This window comes from Cyanistes caeruleus, unplaced genomic scaffold (assembly GCF_971803275.1).
Source record: "Cyanistes caeruleus unplaced genomic scaffold, bCyaCae1.hap1.1 HAP1_SCAFFOLD_80, whole genome shotgun sequence".
NCBI classification, from domain to species: domain Eukaryota; kingdom Metazoa; phylum Chordata; class Aves; order Passeriformes; family Paridae; genus Cyanistes; species Cyanistes caeruleus.
Genome location: NW_028255890.1, coordinates 706414 through 723075, shown reverse-complemented (window position 1 = coordinate 723075; position 16662 = coordinate 706414). Strand labels below are relative to the sequence as shown.

Genomic DNA, 16662 nt, shown 5'->3' with positions numbered 1-16662 from the left:
TCCCAAGGAGGCCGTGCCAGCTTCTGTGCAAGGCCCCGTGCCCTTCCTGCTGCGGCTGCGTCGGCAGCCCTGGGGGCTCCTTCTGCTGCCCTGAGCCTGCAGAGCAGGGCAGCGTTGGCTGATGGTTTGAGGCATTCCTAAAGATCCTGTTGGGCTGTCTTAGACCCTTTGGGCAAGAGATTCCTCCCAACCTGGGCCATTTTTGGGGGGATGGGGGCAGGGGGAACCAGGGCAGCTGGCAGGGTGCGTGAGGGCCCTTTGTGACATATGGTCACCGTGGGATGGAAAGGGACAGGGTGTCAGAGGGCCCTTTGTGACATGTGGTGGCATAGGAGCTGGCGGTGACAGGACCACGCCACAGTGCTCGGTGCACGCGACGGGACAGGACGCGTCAGAGCGGTGCTGTGAGGAGCCCCCGCACAGCACACTCGTTTGTGTCGGACCCGGAGCTTTTCCGAAGCGTTATTCCAACAGGTGACCTCGAGGCCAGACCACAGGGCTTGCTGACCTGTGGCCTTGCCGAGGCTTCTTTCTTAAGGTTCTGTCAAGGGCAGACCGTGGGACTTGGTGACCCGGGGCTTTTCCGAGGTGTCGCCCATCCCTGCAGTCACTGCCCTTGAGACCAGACCTCAAATCTTGACGAGGAGCCTCCTGTCCTTGTGGCAGGAGCCCTCAAGACACAAGTGCACGACTTGCTGTCCTGCCGTCTTGCCAGGACTTGAGTCTTGCAGGTGCCTTCCAGGCACGACTGCAGCACTTGCTGACCTGTGGCCTTGCCGAGGCTTCTCAAGGTTCTCTCAAGGCAGACCGTGGGATTTGGTGACCCGGAGCTTTTCCGAGGTGTCGCCCATCCCTGCAGTCACTGCCCTTGAGACCAGACCTCAAACCTTGACGAGGAGCCTCCTGTCCTTGTGGCAGGAGCCCTCAAGACACAAGTGCAGGACTCGCTGTCCTGCCGTCTTGCCCGGACTTGAGTCTTGCAGGTGCCTTCCAGGCACGACTGCAGGACTTGCTGACTCGGAGCTTTTCCGAGCCATCTCTCCTGCAAGTAGCTATAAATCCAGTCCCTGCCATGGAGCAGCGACCCCCAAGAGTGCCCAAGTTGGCCTGGGTTGAGGAGGAGGAGGAAGGAGAAGGCCCTGGAGCTGTCCTGGCACAGGAGACTGAAGAGGTGCAGGAGTTCCAGGCACCACGGGAAGGTGAGTTGCAGAGCTCGGCCTTAGGGCTAGCGCCTGTTGCCAGCTTGGCCCCATCCCATTGCATGCCATGCCATCCCCTGGTGCTGTTCCTATGGAAAGGATGGGAGAGTGTTGAAGATGATATGGAGCAGCGACCCCCAAGAGTGCCCAAGCTGGCCTGGGTGCAGGAGGAGGAGGAGGAGGAAGAGGAAGAAGGCCCTGGAGCTGCCCCAGCACCAGAGACCGAAGAGGTGCAGCAGTTCCGGCCGCTGGAGGAGGGTGAGTGGCAGAGCTGGGCCACAGGGCTGGTGCCTGCGGCCATCTTGGCCCCATCCCATCCCATTGCATCCCATCTCATCCCATCCCACCCTGTCCTGTGGAGACACACCCATGGACAGCATAAAAGAGGGGCTGGGGCTGCCCCCCCAGCAGTGGCCGTGCTCCATCCCCTGGGGCATCCGCGGGGCTGTCCCTGCCTGGGGATCGCAGGGCTGGGCTGCGTTCTCCGGCCTCTCCCGCAGCCCCTCAGCTCTGGCTGCTCTTTGCCAGATGCAGCCATGGCCCAGACACAAGAGCAGGACCTTGGCGGTGGCCTCTTCCGCAGAACAGCGCAGGTACCTGCAGCCATCCCCAACTGGGCTGGGCCTGCTGGCACTGCTCAGCCCAGCAGCACGCCTGGAGCACTCCATGGAACATCCCCGATGTTTCTGTCTCCTGCCCTTCTCCTACAGCTGGTTTGCAGCTTCATCAAGAGAATTCGGGAAGAAGGGACCAGCGCCGTGGCCACTGGGCTCAGACCTTATTCATACATCTTCAACACCAAGGCCACTGCTGCCCTGCTGGATATGCTTGTAGAGGAGGGTTTTTACAGTCAAAAGCAAGTAAGCAGCCTGTGGCCAGGGTTTGATCCTCCAGGGATCGCTTGGCCTCCCAAGCCACGCTTGCTGATCACTCGAAGCCTTTGAGGCCATTGCAGCGTGCTGAGAAGGGAAGCACTTCTCTGGGGAAGCTGGGGACATTCCTGACTCCCTGTGGCAGCTTTCCAAGTCTCCCCTTGTGCTTTCTCCAGGTGCCTGCCATGGTGAGGTACATCCACCAGTGGCTCATGGCCAATCAGTTCTCTGAGCACAGGCTGAACAGGACCCTGCTGGATCTGAGCGAGGCACAGCCCGCTGACGTGGTCATTGCTCTCCTGCGTGTGGCCCCAACGTGTGACAGGTACGGGGCCCACGTGCCCAGAGGGCTCAGGGCTCCTCAGCCCATCAGCCTGCACAGCCTGGCCCAGGTGTCTGACCAACAGAGACTTCCAGGGTCCTGTCTACCTGGGACCTTTCCCAGCCCTGCTACATCGGTCCCCGAGCCTGCTGCCATGCCATGGCCCTCAGGGCCCTGTCCCCACAGGGCTGGGCTGCCTGGCTGCTGCTGCTGGCGAGGGGCAGCAGGCAGAGGCAGAGCTGGCAGCAAGCTCAGCTCCCCCCCACTGCTGCCCAGGCCACGGGGATGTGTCTGAGACCCCCGTGAGACAGAGCTGTCGCCCCGCAGAGCTGCTATGACCATGTGGAAGACCATCTTGTGCTCGCCCAGGACAGCGGAGCGGGCATACCGGATAGTCCTCGATGTGCTGGGGAACTGGCCAGAGCACAGCACGCGCACCTCTGATGGAGACAACACGGGTGTCTTTGCCCTGGCTGTGAGTTTCTGCAACTGGCCTTTGCTCAGCCCCTGGCAAGCCACCTCTTCAGCAGCTCTGTTTCCTCCTTCCCCAACTGCATCTCCCTGCCTCAGGCACTGGGCTGAAACCTGGCCTAGGGGCAGCTTCAGGGGCACCAGGCGTGGAGCTCCCCAGGGGTTTCCCCTGACCGCTCCCTGCCACACTCAGGCCCTGCCACCCGCACACCTCGGCACTGAGCGCTGTCTCAGGGTTCTCTGTCCTCTGCAGGCAACTGTGCTGATGTGGAAGATCCTTCAGATGCCCTGCGTCCCACATGTAGTGATGGTGCATTTCCCCCGCCTCTTTGTGCATCTGCTCTTCCAAGTGTTCTTCAGCACTTTGGAGATGCCAGAGGATCTCAATGCCTTCTGGAAGGGATGCCAGGAGCAACACGGCCTTGCCATCAGCCCCAACAGGTGCTCTATCCCACTCCTCCTGTCCCTGCCATGTCTCCACGGCACGAGCCAGTGCTCCCAGCGTGACCTGGGCTTTGCTGTGCACACAGCTTTGCAGTGCAGGCCCTGAAGTCCCTGCTGTGCCAAATGCATCGTGAGGAAGTGGTGGTGGAAATGGAACACAAGCGTGGCTGGGACAAGCTGCTCTCTGCTGACACCCACCACTATGCCGTGGGTCTGCTGGCCAGGTGAGACCCCCTTCTCCCCACTGCCTCTGGCATTTGTGCCCCGTGCTGAGGTTGCCCAACACAGTCCCCACTGTCGTGGGCCAGAGGGCCTCGTCACCGAGGGACGGCTAGGGAGACTGGAAAAGGCTGGGAAAGGAGGGTGCCCACAAGGAGTCACCTCCCCAAGGGCCCAGGTCCCCTATCCTTGCAGGATGGTGCTCAAAGATCTGAACTCTGTCAATCAGTCCTGGGAGATGTTTGTCCTCCCAGCTCACAGTCTGGGCTACTTTTTCACCCTGGCAGGGAGATGTCGTCTGCCTCTATCCCCTTGTGTTCCCGCATCGTTCCCTACCTGCTCCAGCTGCTCAGCACACAGGAGGCACGCTGGGATCTGCCTGCCCTGGCATTCCTTGTGGAGGTGAGCCTGATGGCCAAAAGTGCCTCCCTGCAGAGCTGCCTGCCACCTCTCTGCCCTCTCATAGCTGCAGCTGCCTGGGACGGTGCCCATGCCTTGTGCTGCTGCCTGGGCCCTGTTTCCTGTCTTGTTTCTGGGCTCCTGCCGGCTGCCTCCCCTGTCACTGCCCTGTGCCTTTCAGATCCTGGACTACCTGGACTTGAGCGAACGCAGCGCTAACAGAGTCCTGGAAATCTTCTCAAGGCACCTGCGGAGCGAGAGCAGGGACAAGCGTCACCTGGCGCTCAGGGCCCTTTTCAAGTTGATTGACGATCCCTCGATGGTGAGAAGTGGGCAGTGGCTGAAGCTGCGCCGGGAAACGCAGTCCCTTGGGCTCGGCTGGGCTTCGGGCCCCGAGGCAGCTGCTGCCAGCTCTCCTGCCTCCTGCTTCTTCCTGAGTGCTTTGGGACAGGCCTTTGGCCTCTTGGCCCTGTGGCAGCAGGGTGGCGTTTCACAGACTTGTCTTCCACACAGGCTGAAAAAATGCGGAGCCTGACTGAAAGTCTTGTAGATTTCCTGTGGGATGCAGATGGAGAGATAGTCAGGATGACAGTCATGGTGCTCAGCTTTATCGTCTTGGACAAGGACATGCTGATACCCAGCCCCATTGCCCTGCAGCTGGCTGAGGCGCTCCTGCCACTCTTTGACCACGTAAGGCTCTGTGCCCCCAGCCGAGGCCACTGGCTGCTGCCCAGACACTTGGTGCCCTGGGGATTCTCAGGCCTGCGCCCTGCTGAGCCCCATGCAGACAGGGCTGAGGTCTTTTTTCCTTCCTTCCTTTCATATAGGATAATAGCCAGGTGCAGCTGGTGTCCATATTATTCTTCCGATCATTGATGACTCTTCTAACAGAAAAGGAAAAAAAGGCCCTGAAGTCACACGTGCACCACAGCCTGCTGCCTCTCTTCTTCCACTGCCATGACGAGAACCAGCAGGTGGCAGAGGTGAGGATTCCTGGGCTGCTGCTGTCACCCGGGGAGGGGGCTCGGCCGCCTCCTGCCCTGGCACCTTGCCGGCTGCAGCCTCCTCCTGGCCTTGGCACACGAATGCGGGCGGGTCCTGTGTCCTGACTTGTGGGGCCATCTGCGGGTCTCTGCTGCTCTCCAGGCTTCTTGGGCAACGCTGCTTTGTGCGGCCGAGTTCCTGAAGAGGAGAGATCTTGAAAGACCTGTGAAAAAGAAGAAGCTGTGGATGATCACCGAGTGCCTGGTAAGGACGGCTTGGAAGGCCCAGCCTCAGCCTGGAGAAGCCCCCTGTCCCCAGCGCTCGGTGTGTGGGGCTGGCAGCTGCGCCCCTGCCCAGTGCCGCCCCCGGGGGCCGCACGGCTTCTTCTTCAGGCTCCTGTGGTCCCGAGCCTGGTTCCGATGGAGCCCCGATCCACTGGGGCTGCAGGGCAGGGCGGCACCGCGGCTCCCTGGGCAGCAGCCGGCCCTCTGCCCCTTGCAGAGCTCGGCGCCAGCGGCTGCTGGCCGGGCCTCAGGGTTGGCCGGGCAGGCAGCGCCTGGCCGAGGGGCAGAGCCCGCGCCAACCCCTCCCTCCTGCCGCTCTCTCCAGCTGGCACAGGACAGGAACCGAGCGGCGGAGGACCTGCGTCGGGCCCTGCCGTACCTGCAGAGCCCACAGGAGCCCCTGCGAGCGGCGGCCATCAGGTTCATCGGTGAGCCACGAGCCCGGGCTCCCTCCCCGCCCCGCCACAGCTCGGCCCCGGCCCCGACTGCTGCCCCGGCAGCGGCACCCGGGCCCGGTGCCCTGGAGCCCCGCCTGCCCTCGGGGCTGCTGCTGCCGGCCTCTGGCAGCCGTGCCCTTGGGCTGAGTCAGGATGCGGCACGGGCCCGGGCTGAGCCCTGCCGGGGCGGGAGGGCGTGTGAGCACAGGACTGGCAGCGCCGCTGGCAGGGAGCTGTGCCGCTGGGGCCCTGACAGGCTCTGTGTTCCCAGGGATGGCCGGGCGGCTCCTGAGGCGGCAGAAAGAAGACCTGCAGCTAATTTACAAATGTGAGTGAGGGCAGCGGGCTGTCAGCGGGGCTGCTGGGTGGAGCTGCAAGTCCTGGACTGTCTGCGAAGGTCTCTGCTCAATGTGCGGATGAGGGGCGGCGTGGGTGGATCACTCCGAGGTTTCACGTGGGGCATTCGTGGCCAGCAGCTTCGGGCTGATCCCCTTGGTCCCTGCTCCCTGCTGGCCATGGCAAGAGCCGGCTGGGATGGCCCTGGCCGGGGGCTCTCCGTGGGCCTCCGCAGGTCTGGGAATCTGACCGTGGCTCTGTTCATCTCTCTTCCAGCCCTTAAGAACGTGGTTTGTGACACCAGCCCTGCCATCGGAAACCTGGCAATTCAAACATTTTACATCACCCAGGCAGTAGAGACGGCTCGATATTCCATCTTGGAGAACCTGCAAGTTCAGCTGCGCAGGGCATGGAGGACACGGCCTCGTCTGTTGGGCCTCAGCTGGCTGCGCTGCTGGAGCTCTGCTGGCAACTGACCCGGCAGGCTCTGTCTGCTGGGGCCACCTGAACCAGCAGAGATTTTTTTTTGTTTCTTAAATATTGTTCTTTTCTTCTTTTCATTTTCTTTTAGGATATAAATATAGTATATATTATAATAGGCAGTCACTTCCCAAGACCTTTATCTTGCTGCCCATGGTGTACAGGGCATAGAGGAAGCGGGGAAAATGTGATTCCACTTGGGGAATCACAGCTCAGCAAGCTGCCCAGGCATGCAGTGGTGCAGGGAAAATGGCCAGAAACCCTTGGCCTTTGGTGGTTCTGCTGAAGGCACAAATGCTGTCTCAGCCAGGAAGCGCCGCCATCTGTGTCCTCGTGCCCGTGTGGTGCTGGCTGGGTTGCTGAGGGCTCCCACGTGCCTCTTGATCCTGCTCCTCTGGAGCTCCTGTGGGGCTGTGGCGCTGCTGCTGGTCCACGCTGGGGGAGACTCTGAGGGAACAGGGCACTGGGAGGCTGTAAATGGATGAGGGTCTGTGGAGGCCCAGGCGGGACAAAAGCGTGGGAAGGCGTGAGGGGCATGTGTGGAGGCTGGAGGCTCCAAAGGGGACAGGAGGCCCCTGAAAGGCCGGACCGGTGGGAAGACCTGAGGAATTGGGTGTCAGAGGGCATAAGCAGCCCCCAGGCAGCCACCTTTTTCCTGACAGCCGGCCGACCTGGCACTTCCCCAGAATGTCTCCCAGGCCTGCAGCAGAAGCCCTCGAGGCTGGGACAACACCCCTCCAGGAGGGTGCGGACAGCCCAAGGTGTGCCCAGGCTGGGCTGGCTGGGGACATGCAGGGCAGGGGGGTGCTGCCGGCCCATGGCCACTGGGTGCCTGCGATAAGGGGCAGTGGGCAGAGGCAGGGCTGGCCGCCAGCCCGGGCCCTCGCGGCTGCCCAGGACACGGTGCTGTGACTGAGGCTCCCCTGACACAGAGCTCGGGGTCCGCAGAGCTGCTGCCACCAAGGGGAGGGTGGTGATGTCTCCTCCAGCAGGGCTGCCCAGTCGCTGCTGCTGAAGCGACTCAGGAGCCCACAGAAACAGCAGCAGAGTGTGCACAGGAACAGCAGCAGAGTGTGCACAGAAACAGCAGCAGCCCCAACGTCGGCACCTGCACAGTGAGGCGTCTGCAGCAGCTGAGTGCCAAACAGGGGGAGGCTGTGGGCACAGTTGCCTTTGGTTTGGCAAAAGGCTTCAGCAGAATTGACCACAATGGCTTTCTCTTCACTTGCCAGCCTCACAGCAACGCTTGGCAGCTTCAGCTGCAGCCTGTGCCCCTGACTGACTTGGATGGCCGTGCTTGAGGGCGGGCTCGCCTTCCACCTGTCATGTGTTGTTGTAGTGCGTCTAAAAATCTTGGTATCTCCCAAGAGTAAAACTCACCTCTGTTTTGTGTAATGTTAGTTCCTACCTGAGAACCTTCTCCCTTCCCCCTTCCCATTGGCTGTGACCTCTCTGTATCCCCCGATCACCCCCACCCCTTTGTATAAGAGATAAGATCCAGGGCATTTCTGTCTCTTTCTTGCCCCGGATGGACGACAGACAATAAACCTGCAATTTGGATTATTCCAGCAAGTTTGGGCCTCCTGTGTCTAGATACTTTGAGTCCGTGTTGTATCCACTTATCCCTCCGGCCCCTGTTCCCCAGGGAGAAGGGGCAGGGAGAGAGAGAGTTACACCCCTTGCTCCTGCAGAGGGGCAGGGAGAGTGGTGTCCCGGCCCTGCCTCCCGATGGGGGGGTGCCAGCCTACCGAGCCTGGCGTGGCAGGGTGCGGGCCCCCGCCTGGCTCCTGCAGGGGAGGAGCTGGGTCTCTCCACAGGCTTGGTGAGGGAATGGAGCCCCCAGAGCCCGGCGTGGGGGGGTGCAGGCAGAGAAACCCAGGGAATACCAGCCCTGGAGAAGATGAAGGTATGCTAACAGCGGCTCCTGTAGTATAGCAGCTGATATTCAAGTCAGTTATGTTAATATTAACCAGCTGCCATCTGATAGTTTCTTACAGTTTGTAGATCGACTGAGACTACAGATACAGAGACAAGTTAAAGAACCAGTGGCCCAGACAGAACTGCTTCAAGAAATGGCCCAAAGAAATGCCAACGACGCTTGTCGTAGAGCAATTCTGAGTCTACCTATTAACCCTCCACCCACCATAGCAGATATGATTGAAGCCATGTGCCCAGAAAGCAGACTTGTACAGCGTACACGGCAAGAAACCAGGCAACCCAAGGACAGTGGCAGCAGTGACACCAGGAATGAATAAGCCACAGATGTCACCAGAACAGCTGCAGCACATCGTCTGTTTCCAGTGCAAGAGGCCAGGACATTTTGCAAGGAACTGTCCTCAAACCCAGCAACAAGGGAAACACTAGAAAGAAGCTCTAGCCAGTCAACCAAGAAACTAAAGTCTCAGCGCTTTTCTGTCAAGCGCAGAGACATAAAAATGACAGACCTGAAGCAGAAAAAAGACTCTATTTTAATGGGAAAAGGGGAGGAAAGGGAGCGGGCTGAGAGGCTGCAGAAATATAATTGTGAGGAACGTTTGCCTAATAAGGTCTGGCAACCGCAAAAGTGATTCAGTAAGTGATTTGTAACTTGTCATGAGGTGACTTTACCTTTAAGGTGGTTTTAAGAGCTAAGGAAGTTGAAGCTGCTGGTGGCTGATGAGAGTCTTTTCTTCTGACCAATTATCGGTCATTACTGGGAATTGACAGCAGTTTTGACCATTGAAAAGGGAGATCAACTTGTGAACCCTACCTTAAGATGTAAAGTCAGAGCACTCTTGGGCTCTTTGTTTCCTGGCTGTGAAAGGTAACAGAGCTCCAGGCCTCCCGTTCTCTGCCCGGCCATGTGGCCGGGCGGGGGCTGGGCTGGACCCAGCGGCTCTCGGCCGGGAGATGGGGGCTTGCGGGGGGCTTTCCCCGGGCTCTGGCCAAGCCAAGCCGATCTCTGGCTCGGCTGCAGGTTTTGCTGTGACTAAATTTACTAGAGACTGCCGAGTGAAGAAAGAAAGAGGCTCTGAACCTGCGGCGGGCTAAGGCGGCGACTACACTTTCCAGAACAGCCATGAGGAATCTTCTATCAATGACAGCTCCAGCTCCTGCACTGACAGAAGTCACAGAACCATCTACAAAGCCTGGGCAAGATTTTAACCCTTTCATTACCCAGATGAGACTTGCAGATTAATCTTTTTATCCAGAGAGGGAAAAAGAGATTGATCAACATGAAAAGAGACTTTATAAACTACCAGTGACAGAAAAGAAAAGAAGCTTCAGAAAAGGTAGAGAATAAGGAGGTGCTTTAATTAAGATGAAATATTTTTCTGTTCAAGTTATGGAGATGGACAATAAAGTCCTGAAAGAACTCCTTTAATTCATGATAGAGTATGTAGGGGGGAATAAAGTGTTCAAAGTGTAAATTTTGAGTAAAAAGTAGAGTAATTGTGGTACAGTGAAGTGCTGGAGGATTTGAAGCCTTAAGAGGCAATGAGAAAACTGTTTTCTAGTGAAGCTTACAGAGACAGATGAAGAAGACTTTTGCTTTTGAATAACTCGTCCTTAAAATGCCATCCCTAGACTCATGGCCCATACACACTTCAGAGTGATGTGAAATGGGAGGAGTGAGCTCTGATAACAGCAGTTCTGGGCAGCTGACATCAGGGCAATAGAAAACTATAACAGAAGTAGTTTTCTAGTGAGAAACTCCATAAATTAACAGAAAGAGACTTCTGTTTCTCTACAAAGACTGGTGAAAAGACTGTAGCAGGAATTGGGACTGTTCTAACCATCCAAGTTCCAAAGTTTTTGTCTCTGTGGTCATGTGAACAAGGGAATAGTGGGTAGTGGGGGATAAAAAAGGTTTTTCTGGAAGTTTATTCTGTTGTTCTTATTATTGTAGTTTGTGAATAAACGTTCTTTATTCCTTTTAAGTTTTATGCCTGTTTTGCTCTTGTTCTAATCCATATCTCACAGCAAGAAATAAGTAATTTTCTTAGTTACTGGTTTAAAACCACGACATAACTTCTAAAGCTTTTTGTTTCAGATCTGATCGTTGGACTGTCATTGGAGTAGACTTGCAGGATAATTCACAAGACCCGTCTGGACTGGATAGTAGGTATTTTGCTATTGGAGACACAGCACATTCACCAATAGAGATTGAGGTGGCTCCCATGACAATTAAGGGAGACCTAACACACCTCAGTCTCTTAGCTAGGTGCCCTCAACCACCTTTCTATGTAGACAAAGGGCAGGTAATAGCCCAGGTGATCCCTGTTCCAACAGAAATCCCAGTAGATGACAAAGCACCAGGAGTCTACTGGGCAGAAGTAGTGGGTGAAGACAAACCCATTATGGGATGGAACTTAACACATAAATCAGAACATCTCCATGTAGAAGGGTTAATTGATACTGGGGCAGATGTGACTATCATACCTGAAAAGGTGTGGCCCTCACATTGGGAACTGTAACCCATGGCAGGAAAAATACAGGGTGTTGGAGGAATGAAACTGGCTAAAATTGCTAAAGGTATCGTCCAGATTGAAGGTCCGGAGGGTAGGTTAGCTAGTGTCCGACCTTTTGTTATTGACTACAAGTGCCCGCTGTGGGGAAGAGACACCATGTCCCAGTGGGGAGTGAAATTATCAATTCCTGAGACACCTCTGGATTTTTGATGGAGGCCACTGTAGAGTGTCCGGTCCAAAAGTTATCTTGGTGTCCTGGTTTAGGGCAGATTTGGGAGAAAACCTCCAGTGGGGCTCCCCCAGGGAAGCAAACCCACGTGGCCCTTTTCTCCCACCCTCCAACCGGTTCGGGAAGAGATTTCTCTGAGAGAAGTGGAAAAAACCTGTTTATTTCACATCCACAGCACTACCCGGCACAAGAATGAACGATATCAAATTACAAAACCTCTTGCCGTTCAGAAGAGATGACAAACTTCAGAGGGTCTCTTTGCTGTGGGTGTTTGCTCTGTTATCAGTCTCTCTGGTGTTGGAAAATGCCGCTGCCCAGGCTGGGCTCCCGGTAGTCCACGGGTGAAAGCTCCCGGTGCTCCCTCGAGTCCCCAGTTCAGAGCAGGTTCGATTTGTTTCAGAAAAGGGGAAAGAAAACAGTCCAGGAAGACTCTCTGCTCCGGCTAGCTGGAAAGCCAAAGCGATCTGTGTCTTGTTGTCTGTCTGTGTGGAAGTCAAAACTCCCGATGCGGGGGGAGCAAGTACAGTCTCTGATAACAGACTCGGTGCTTCTTTTCCACTCACTTTTACTCTTAGATGAAATTTTAAGAATACAAAACCTGTGTCTGGGTTAGGTGGATGAATGGGGATACAATTTAACCTCCTAATCAACCCAAGACACTTGGGTAGATAATAATCCAGTTTGAGTGAACCAGTGGCCTCTCAGCAGACAAAAACTTGGGGCGCCAGAAAAGTTAGTAGAACAATAATTGGCCAAATGACACATAGTAGAAACAATCAGCCCTTGGAATTCCCCGGTGTTTGTAATAAAAAAGCCAGGGAAGGATAAATGGCACCTCCTTCAGGATTTGAGAGAAAGAAACAAAAAAATAGAGGACATGGGGTCTCTTCAACCAGGTATGCCATCCCCAACTATGTTACCACAAAATTGGCTCCTAGCAGTACTGGATATTAAAGACTGGTTTTTTCAAATTCCCCTGGGCCCAGCTGATGCGCCAAGGTTTGCCTTTTCCATTCCCACAATTAACCGAGAAGCCCCAATGAAAGGGTACCACTGGACAGTTATTACCTCAGGGGATGAAAGCAAGCCCCTTCATCTGCCAGTGGTGTGTGGGGTCTTTGCCGTCCTCAGTGCGTGCTGAAAAGAGAGATGCCATCATTTTGCATTACATGGACGATGTTTTGGTATGCTGTCCCAAACACAACATGCTGCAAGACACCCTTGATGTAGTGGTTAAAGTTTTAACCTCTGCTGGATTCTAATTGCAGGAAGACAAAGTTCAAAGGATGCCACCTTGGAAATACCTGGGCCTGGAAATTACCGCAAGGATGGTTGTTGCACAAAAATTGGAAATTATTGGTAATCCTAAAACTCTAGCAGATCTCCATTCCCTATGCGGGTCACTAAACCGGGTCAGACCCTGGCTAGGTCTCACCAATGAGGACCTGGGCCCCCTGCTCAATTTATTGAAAGGGGAGAGAGAGCTGCTGTCTCCCAGGGAGCTGACTCCAGAAGCAAAAATTGTGATTGAAAAGGCACAAAAGGCCTTGACAGAAAGACAGGCACATCACTTCAAACCTGAGCTGCCTTTCAAATTTATTGTCCTGGGCAAATTGCCACACCTACCTGGGTTAATATTCCAGTGGGCCGAGGGGCAGAGAGATCCACTCTTAATAACAGAATGGGTTTTCCTCTCCCATCAATGACCCAAAACTATCACCAAGCCACAAGAGCTGATGGCTCAGCTGATTCAGTTGGCCAGGGTAAGGCTGCATGAACTGGCAGGTTGTGACTTTATGTGTATTCACCTCCCAGTCAGGCTCTCTGGAGAAGGCAAAAACTCCCCTGAGAGACTGACCAAAGAGATGTTTGAGCATCTGCTGCAGAGCAATGCTACCCTCCAGTTTGCTCTGGACAGCTCTAGTGGGCAAATTTCAGTTCATGCGCCAGCACACAAATTGTTTCATGAGGAATTCCACCTCATTCCTTGTGAGAAAAGGAGCCAAAGGCCACTCAAAGCTCTCACAGTGTTCACTGATGCATCTGGGACATCTCACAAGTCGGTGATGACTTGGAGAAATCCACAGACTCAGCTTTGGGAAGCTGATGTTGAGTTTGTAGAGGGGTCACCCCAGATAGCTGAACTGGCTGCGGCCATTAGAGCCTTTGAGAAGTTTTCAGAACCGATTAATTTGGTTACTGACTCAGCCTACGTAGCAGGAGTGGTGTCCAGAGCGGAGCAGGCAGTTCTCAAGGACATTGAGAACGAACATCTCTTTAGATTGCTTTCAAAACTGATTTATTTGGTTTCAAATCGAGAACAACCTTTCTATCTGATGCTTATAAAGTTGCATACCCCATTGCCAGGTGAAATCGCTGAGGGAAACCGGGAGGCTGATTCCCTTGCTGCCCCAGCTGAAAAGGCACGTCTCCCAGATGTGTTCCAACAGGCAAAGATAAGTCACCAGCGATACCATCAAAATGTGCCAGGACTGATTCATCAGCTCCAGCTGACACGGGGTCAGGCTAAAGCCATCGTGGCTACCTGTCCCAGTTGTCAGCTCCAGGCAGTGCCATCATTAGGCCTGGGGGTTAATCCCCGAGGAATTGAAAGCTGTGAAGTGTGGCCAACAGATATCACTGACATCCCCAGTTTTGGTCACCTTAAGTATGTACACGTGAGCATTGATACATACTCAGGAGCAGTGTATGCCTCTGCTCATGCAGGAGAAAAATCTGTACATGCCAAACAACACTTAGTACAGGCCTTTTCTGTATTGGGAATCCCTAAAGAAATTAAAACAGATAATGGCCCAGCGTATCAATCCAAGGAGTTCCTGGAATTTGTCCAGCAGTGGGGAGTGGAACATAAAACTGGCATCCCCCACTCCTCCACAGGTCAAGCTGTGATTGAGTGTGCACACCAGACGCTCAAACAAGTCCTAGCCAGGTAAGGTAGCTAGGCAGTGTGGATGTCTCCACAACAAAAACCCTGTAAAACTCTGTTTGCCATTAATTTCCTAAACTGCTCATTTGAAAACATGAAGCCTCCTGTGACTCGGCATTTTAACAGTGATGATCAGTTTTAATTGTCACAGCGTCCACCAGTTTTAATCAGGGACCCTGAAACTTGGCAAACCAAGGGCCCCTATGAACTTGTCACCTGGGGGCGTGGTTACACATGTGTCTCCACCCCTGCAGGCCCCTGATGGATTCCTCAGAAACGGGTAAAACCTTTTGTTCCAAAGAATCCAGCCCCAGCAATAAGAGATGAGAAGCAAGTGGCTGTTGCTTCCAAGAGAAGACGCCACCGAAGAGAGCAAGAAGAAACCTTTCTAGCCTCTGACCTGCATGCTTTGGCAGTAAATATGTTTCCAAAAATGTCTGTTTCCTTGTTTTTAGAATCCATGATGAGCCTTAACCCTGCTGTCATCCTGCTCGCACTGAGCAGCCTGACAGCGGCCTGGATCGTCGCACAGCCACGCCAGAACATCTGGGTGACCCTGGCACAAACACTTCATCAAGAAAACATATGTCTATCTACTTGAGCAGCGAAAAATCCTATGTCTACCTGCCTGGTAGGAATTCCATTGCAGCATGATGAATTTACACATCGCTTTAATACACTGACTCCTGAAGCAGGTAATGAATTTCCACAGCACTCAAATAGAAGCAGAGTTTAAAAACCCCGTCAAAGAGTGGCTGCCACATTTTCCTAAGGCAAGCCAGGAACCCCAGGAGTTAGAGCTACTGGGTTCCTCTCCAGCATTACACTGTGTACACTTTAGGGTCAGTCTTCCAATTAATAAAGAAACCTTCCACAATATAGTACAATATTGAGAAGAATTCACAGCAAAAAGGTGGTGCCACGTCCTAAGCTACATCAAAAGTGCACTCCTCAGCTCATACACATCTCAAAAGCCTCCCCAAAGGACTGTTCCTCATTTGTGGGGATAGCGCATGGGCAGGAATTCCACCCTGTCTCCTCGGAGGGCTGTGTACCAGAGGGCGTCTATCACTGTTAGCACCCAATCAAACATTAATTGGCGAATGGACCAATAAAAATAATTTGACGAGGAAAATTCAGAAGAGAAGTGTTACAAATTTAGATGAGAATTGTGATTCGGAGATTTTTCATTGGTCCAAATCAAAAAGAATTGCTGCATCCATTTTCCTTCTTTGGGTGGCTGCAGCCAAGGCCCTAGGTGAACTGGGACACCTAGAATGCTGGGTGGTAAAACAAGCAAATTTAACATCTAGCGCCATAAGTGCCCTCCTAGAAGATGAGGAAGTTAGCAGGCAGGCAACACTCCAAAATGGTGCAGCGATAGACTTTCTCCTATTGCTCCACGGGCACGAGTGCCAGGAGTTGGAGGGTCTCTGCTGCATGAATCTGACATCGAAAGCTCCTAACATCCATGCCACACTCCAAGAGATGAAAAGCATGATCGGACAAGTCAAGCAAGAAGCAGATGACTGGTTTAATGGACTGTTTAAAAACTGGGGACTCTCGGGGTGGTGGGCTTCAGTAGTGAAAACTATTCTGTCACTGCTAGTCATTATTTTGCTAACGGAGTTTGGAGTTTTAAGCAGGATACTATACAAAAGCATAATTAAGCTGATCTCAGCTACCTCAGATGTCAACCATATAGAGCTGGCAGACCAGAGTAACCCTCACCAGCCTGCAAATGGTACTTGGTGGGCCACTTCAGGTCAGTAAGTCATATAAGCTCATTTCATGAATTATATAGAACAAAATAGGGGGAGATGTGCTAGTGCACAATCCTGGGTGTGCTTTAGTTTCTGTGTAAACCCTCCCTGCAGCTGTGACGTGTTTTTCCCTTCCCCTCCCTGTCCCTGAAATGTTATCCCATTGCTTGGTGTTATATGTCTCCCCGCCCCTCTCCCAAGGTTTGAAAGTACCCGGGAAATATTTCCTCCCTCTCTTTTTTTCCTCCTGGATCCCAGCCTGAATAAACATCTGACGTTATGCCAGAGGGAAAAGCAGCTGTTTGGTCTTTATCTTGGTCATGAAGAGCCTCCCTGCCCTCCCCTCGACAGAGCTAGCCAGGATTAATCAGGAGGGACAAAGTGGGGCTACTTCACACCTGGCTCCCCCAAGTGTCCTCCAGACCCGCAAGTTCTTTCTAAATTCCCTCCCCAGACCCAAAACTGCCCTAAATGTTCCTCAGAAAAGTTTCCATGGGCCCCAAAGTGGCCCCTTTTACCCTGTCTGAGAAAATGACAAAAGTTAGGATCAAAAGACTAAAAATAGGACTAATTAGCATAAAGAGGGAGAAAGAGTGGTCAATTATTAATGAAGGGAATTGTGGTTGTTATGGATTATATTAATAAAAAAATCAAGATCCTTGTTGAATAAAAATCATTGGATTTATTTTAGCAAGCGGCAGCAAGCAAAACAGCGCTGGGCGGCCGGGGAATCACCGCTCCACCAACGGCTAGCGCCCCCCTCCCCAAACTTCAGAGCCCTTACAGTGTCTTCAGTTCCGGTTTCTGCGTCATCCGGGTTGATTC

General features: G+C 53.8%; 1 protein-coding gene across 3 annotated transcripts; it reads left to right on the top strand.

Moving 5' to 3' along the window:
• Nucleotides 1-315: 315 nt before the first annotated feature.
• Nucleotides 316-6569, top strand: LOC147646763 (maestro heat-like repeat-containing protein family member 7). 3 transcript variants are annotated; one of them, XM_086872982.1, is made up of 16 exons: nucleotides 316-1199; nucleotides 1299-1457; nucleotides 1728-1792; nucleotides 1910-2059; nucleotides 2248-2396; nucleotides 2721-2868; nucleotides 3118-3305; nucleotides 3395-3532; nucleotides 3815-3929; nucleotides 4108-4248; nucleotides 4440-4616; nucleotides 4754-4909; nucleotides 5073-5174; nucleotides 5520-5622; nucleotides 5903-5959; nucleotides 6244-6569. In XM_086872982.1, the coding sequence occupies exons 1-16, from the start codon at nucleotides 1073-1075 to the stop codon at nucleotides 6441-6443; spliced, it is 2175 nt and encodes a 724-aa protein (XP_086729108.1). In that variant the 5' UTR covers nucleotides 316-1072; the 3' UTR covers nucleotides 6444-6569. The 3 variants fall into 3 exon arrangements, with proteins under 3 accessions (XP_086729108.1, XP_086729107.1, XP_086729109.1); XM_086872981.1 differs by having other exon boundaries at nucleotides 355-1199; nucleotides 2721-3305; XM_086872983.1 differs by having other exon boundaries at nucleotides 921-1457.
• Nucleotides 6570-16662: the final 10093 nt, after the last annotated feature.

What these genes read in the sequence shown, in the direction of transcription:
- LOC147646763 (XM_086872981.1), top strand. Translation starts at nt 1,073, where the DNA reads ATGGAGCAGCGACCCCCAAGAGTGCCCAAGTTGGCCTGGGTTGAGGAG. An exon ending in TCTTCCGCAGAACAGCGCAG is followed by an intron (nt 1,793 to 1,909) that starts GTACCTGCAGCC and finishes CTTCTCCTACAG; the next exon opens with CTGGTTTGCAGCTTCATCAA. An exon ending in GGCGGCCATCAGGTTCATCG is followed by an intron (nt 5,623 to 5,902) that starts GTGAGCCACGAG and finishes CTGTGTTCCCAG; the next exon opens with GGATGGCCGGGCGGCTCCTG.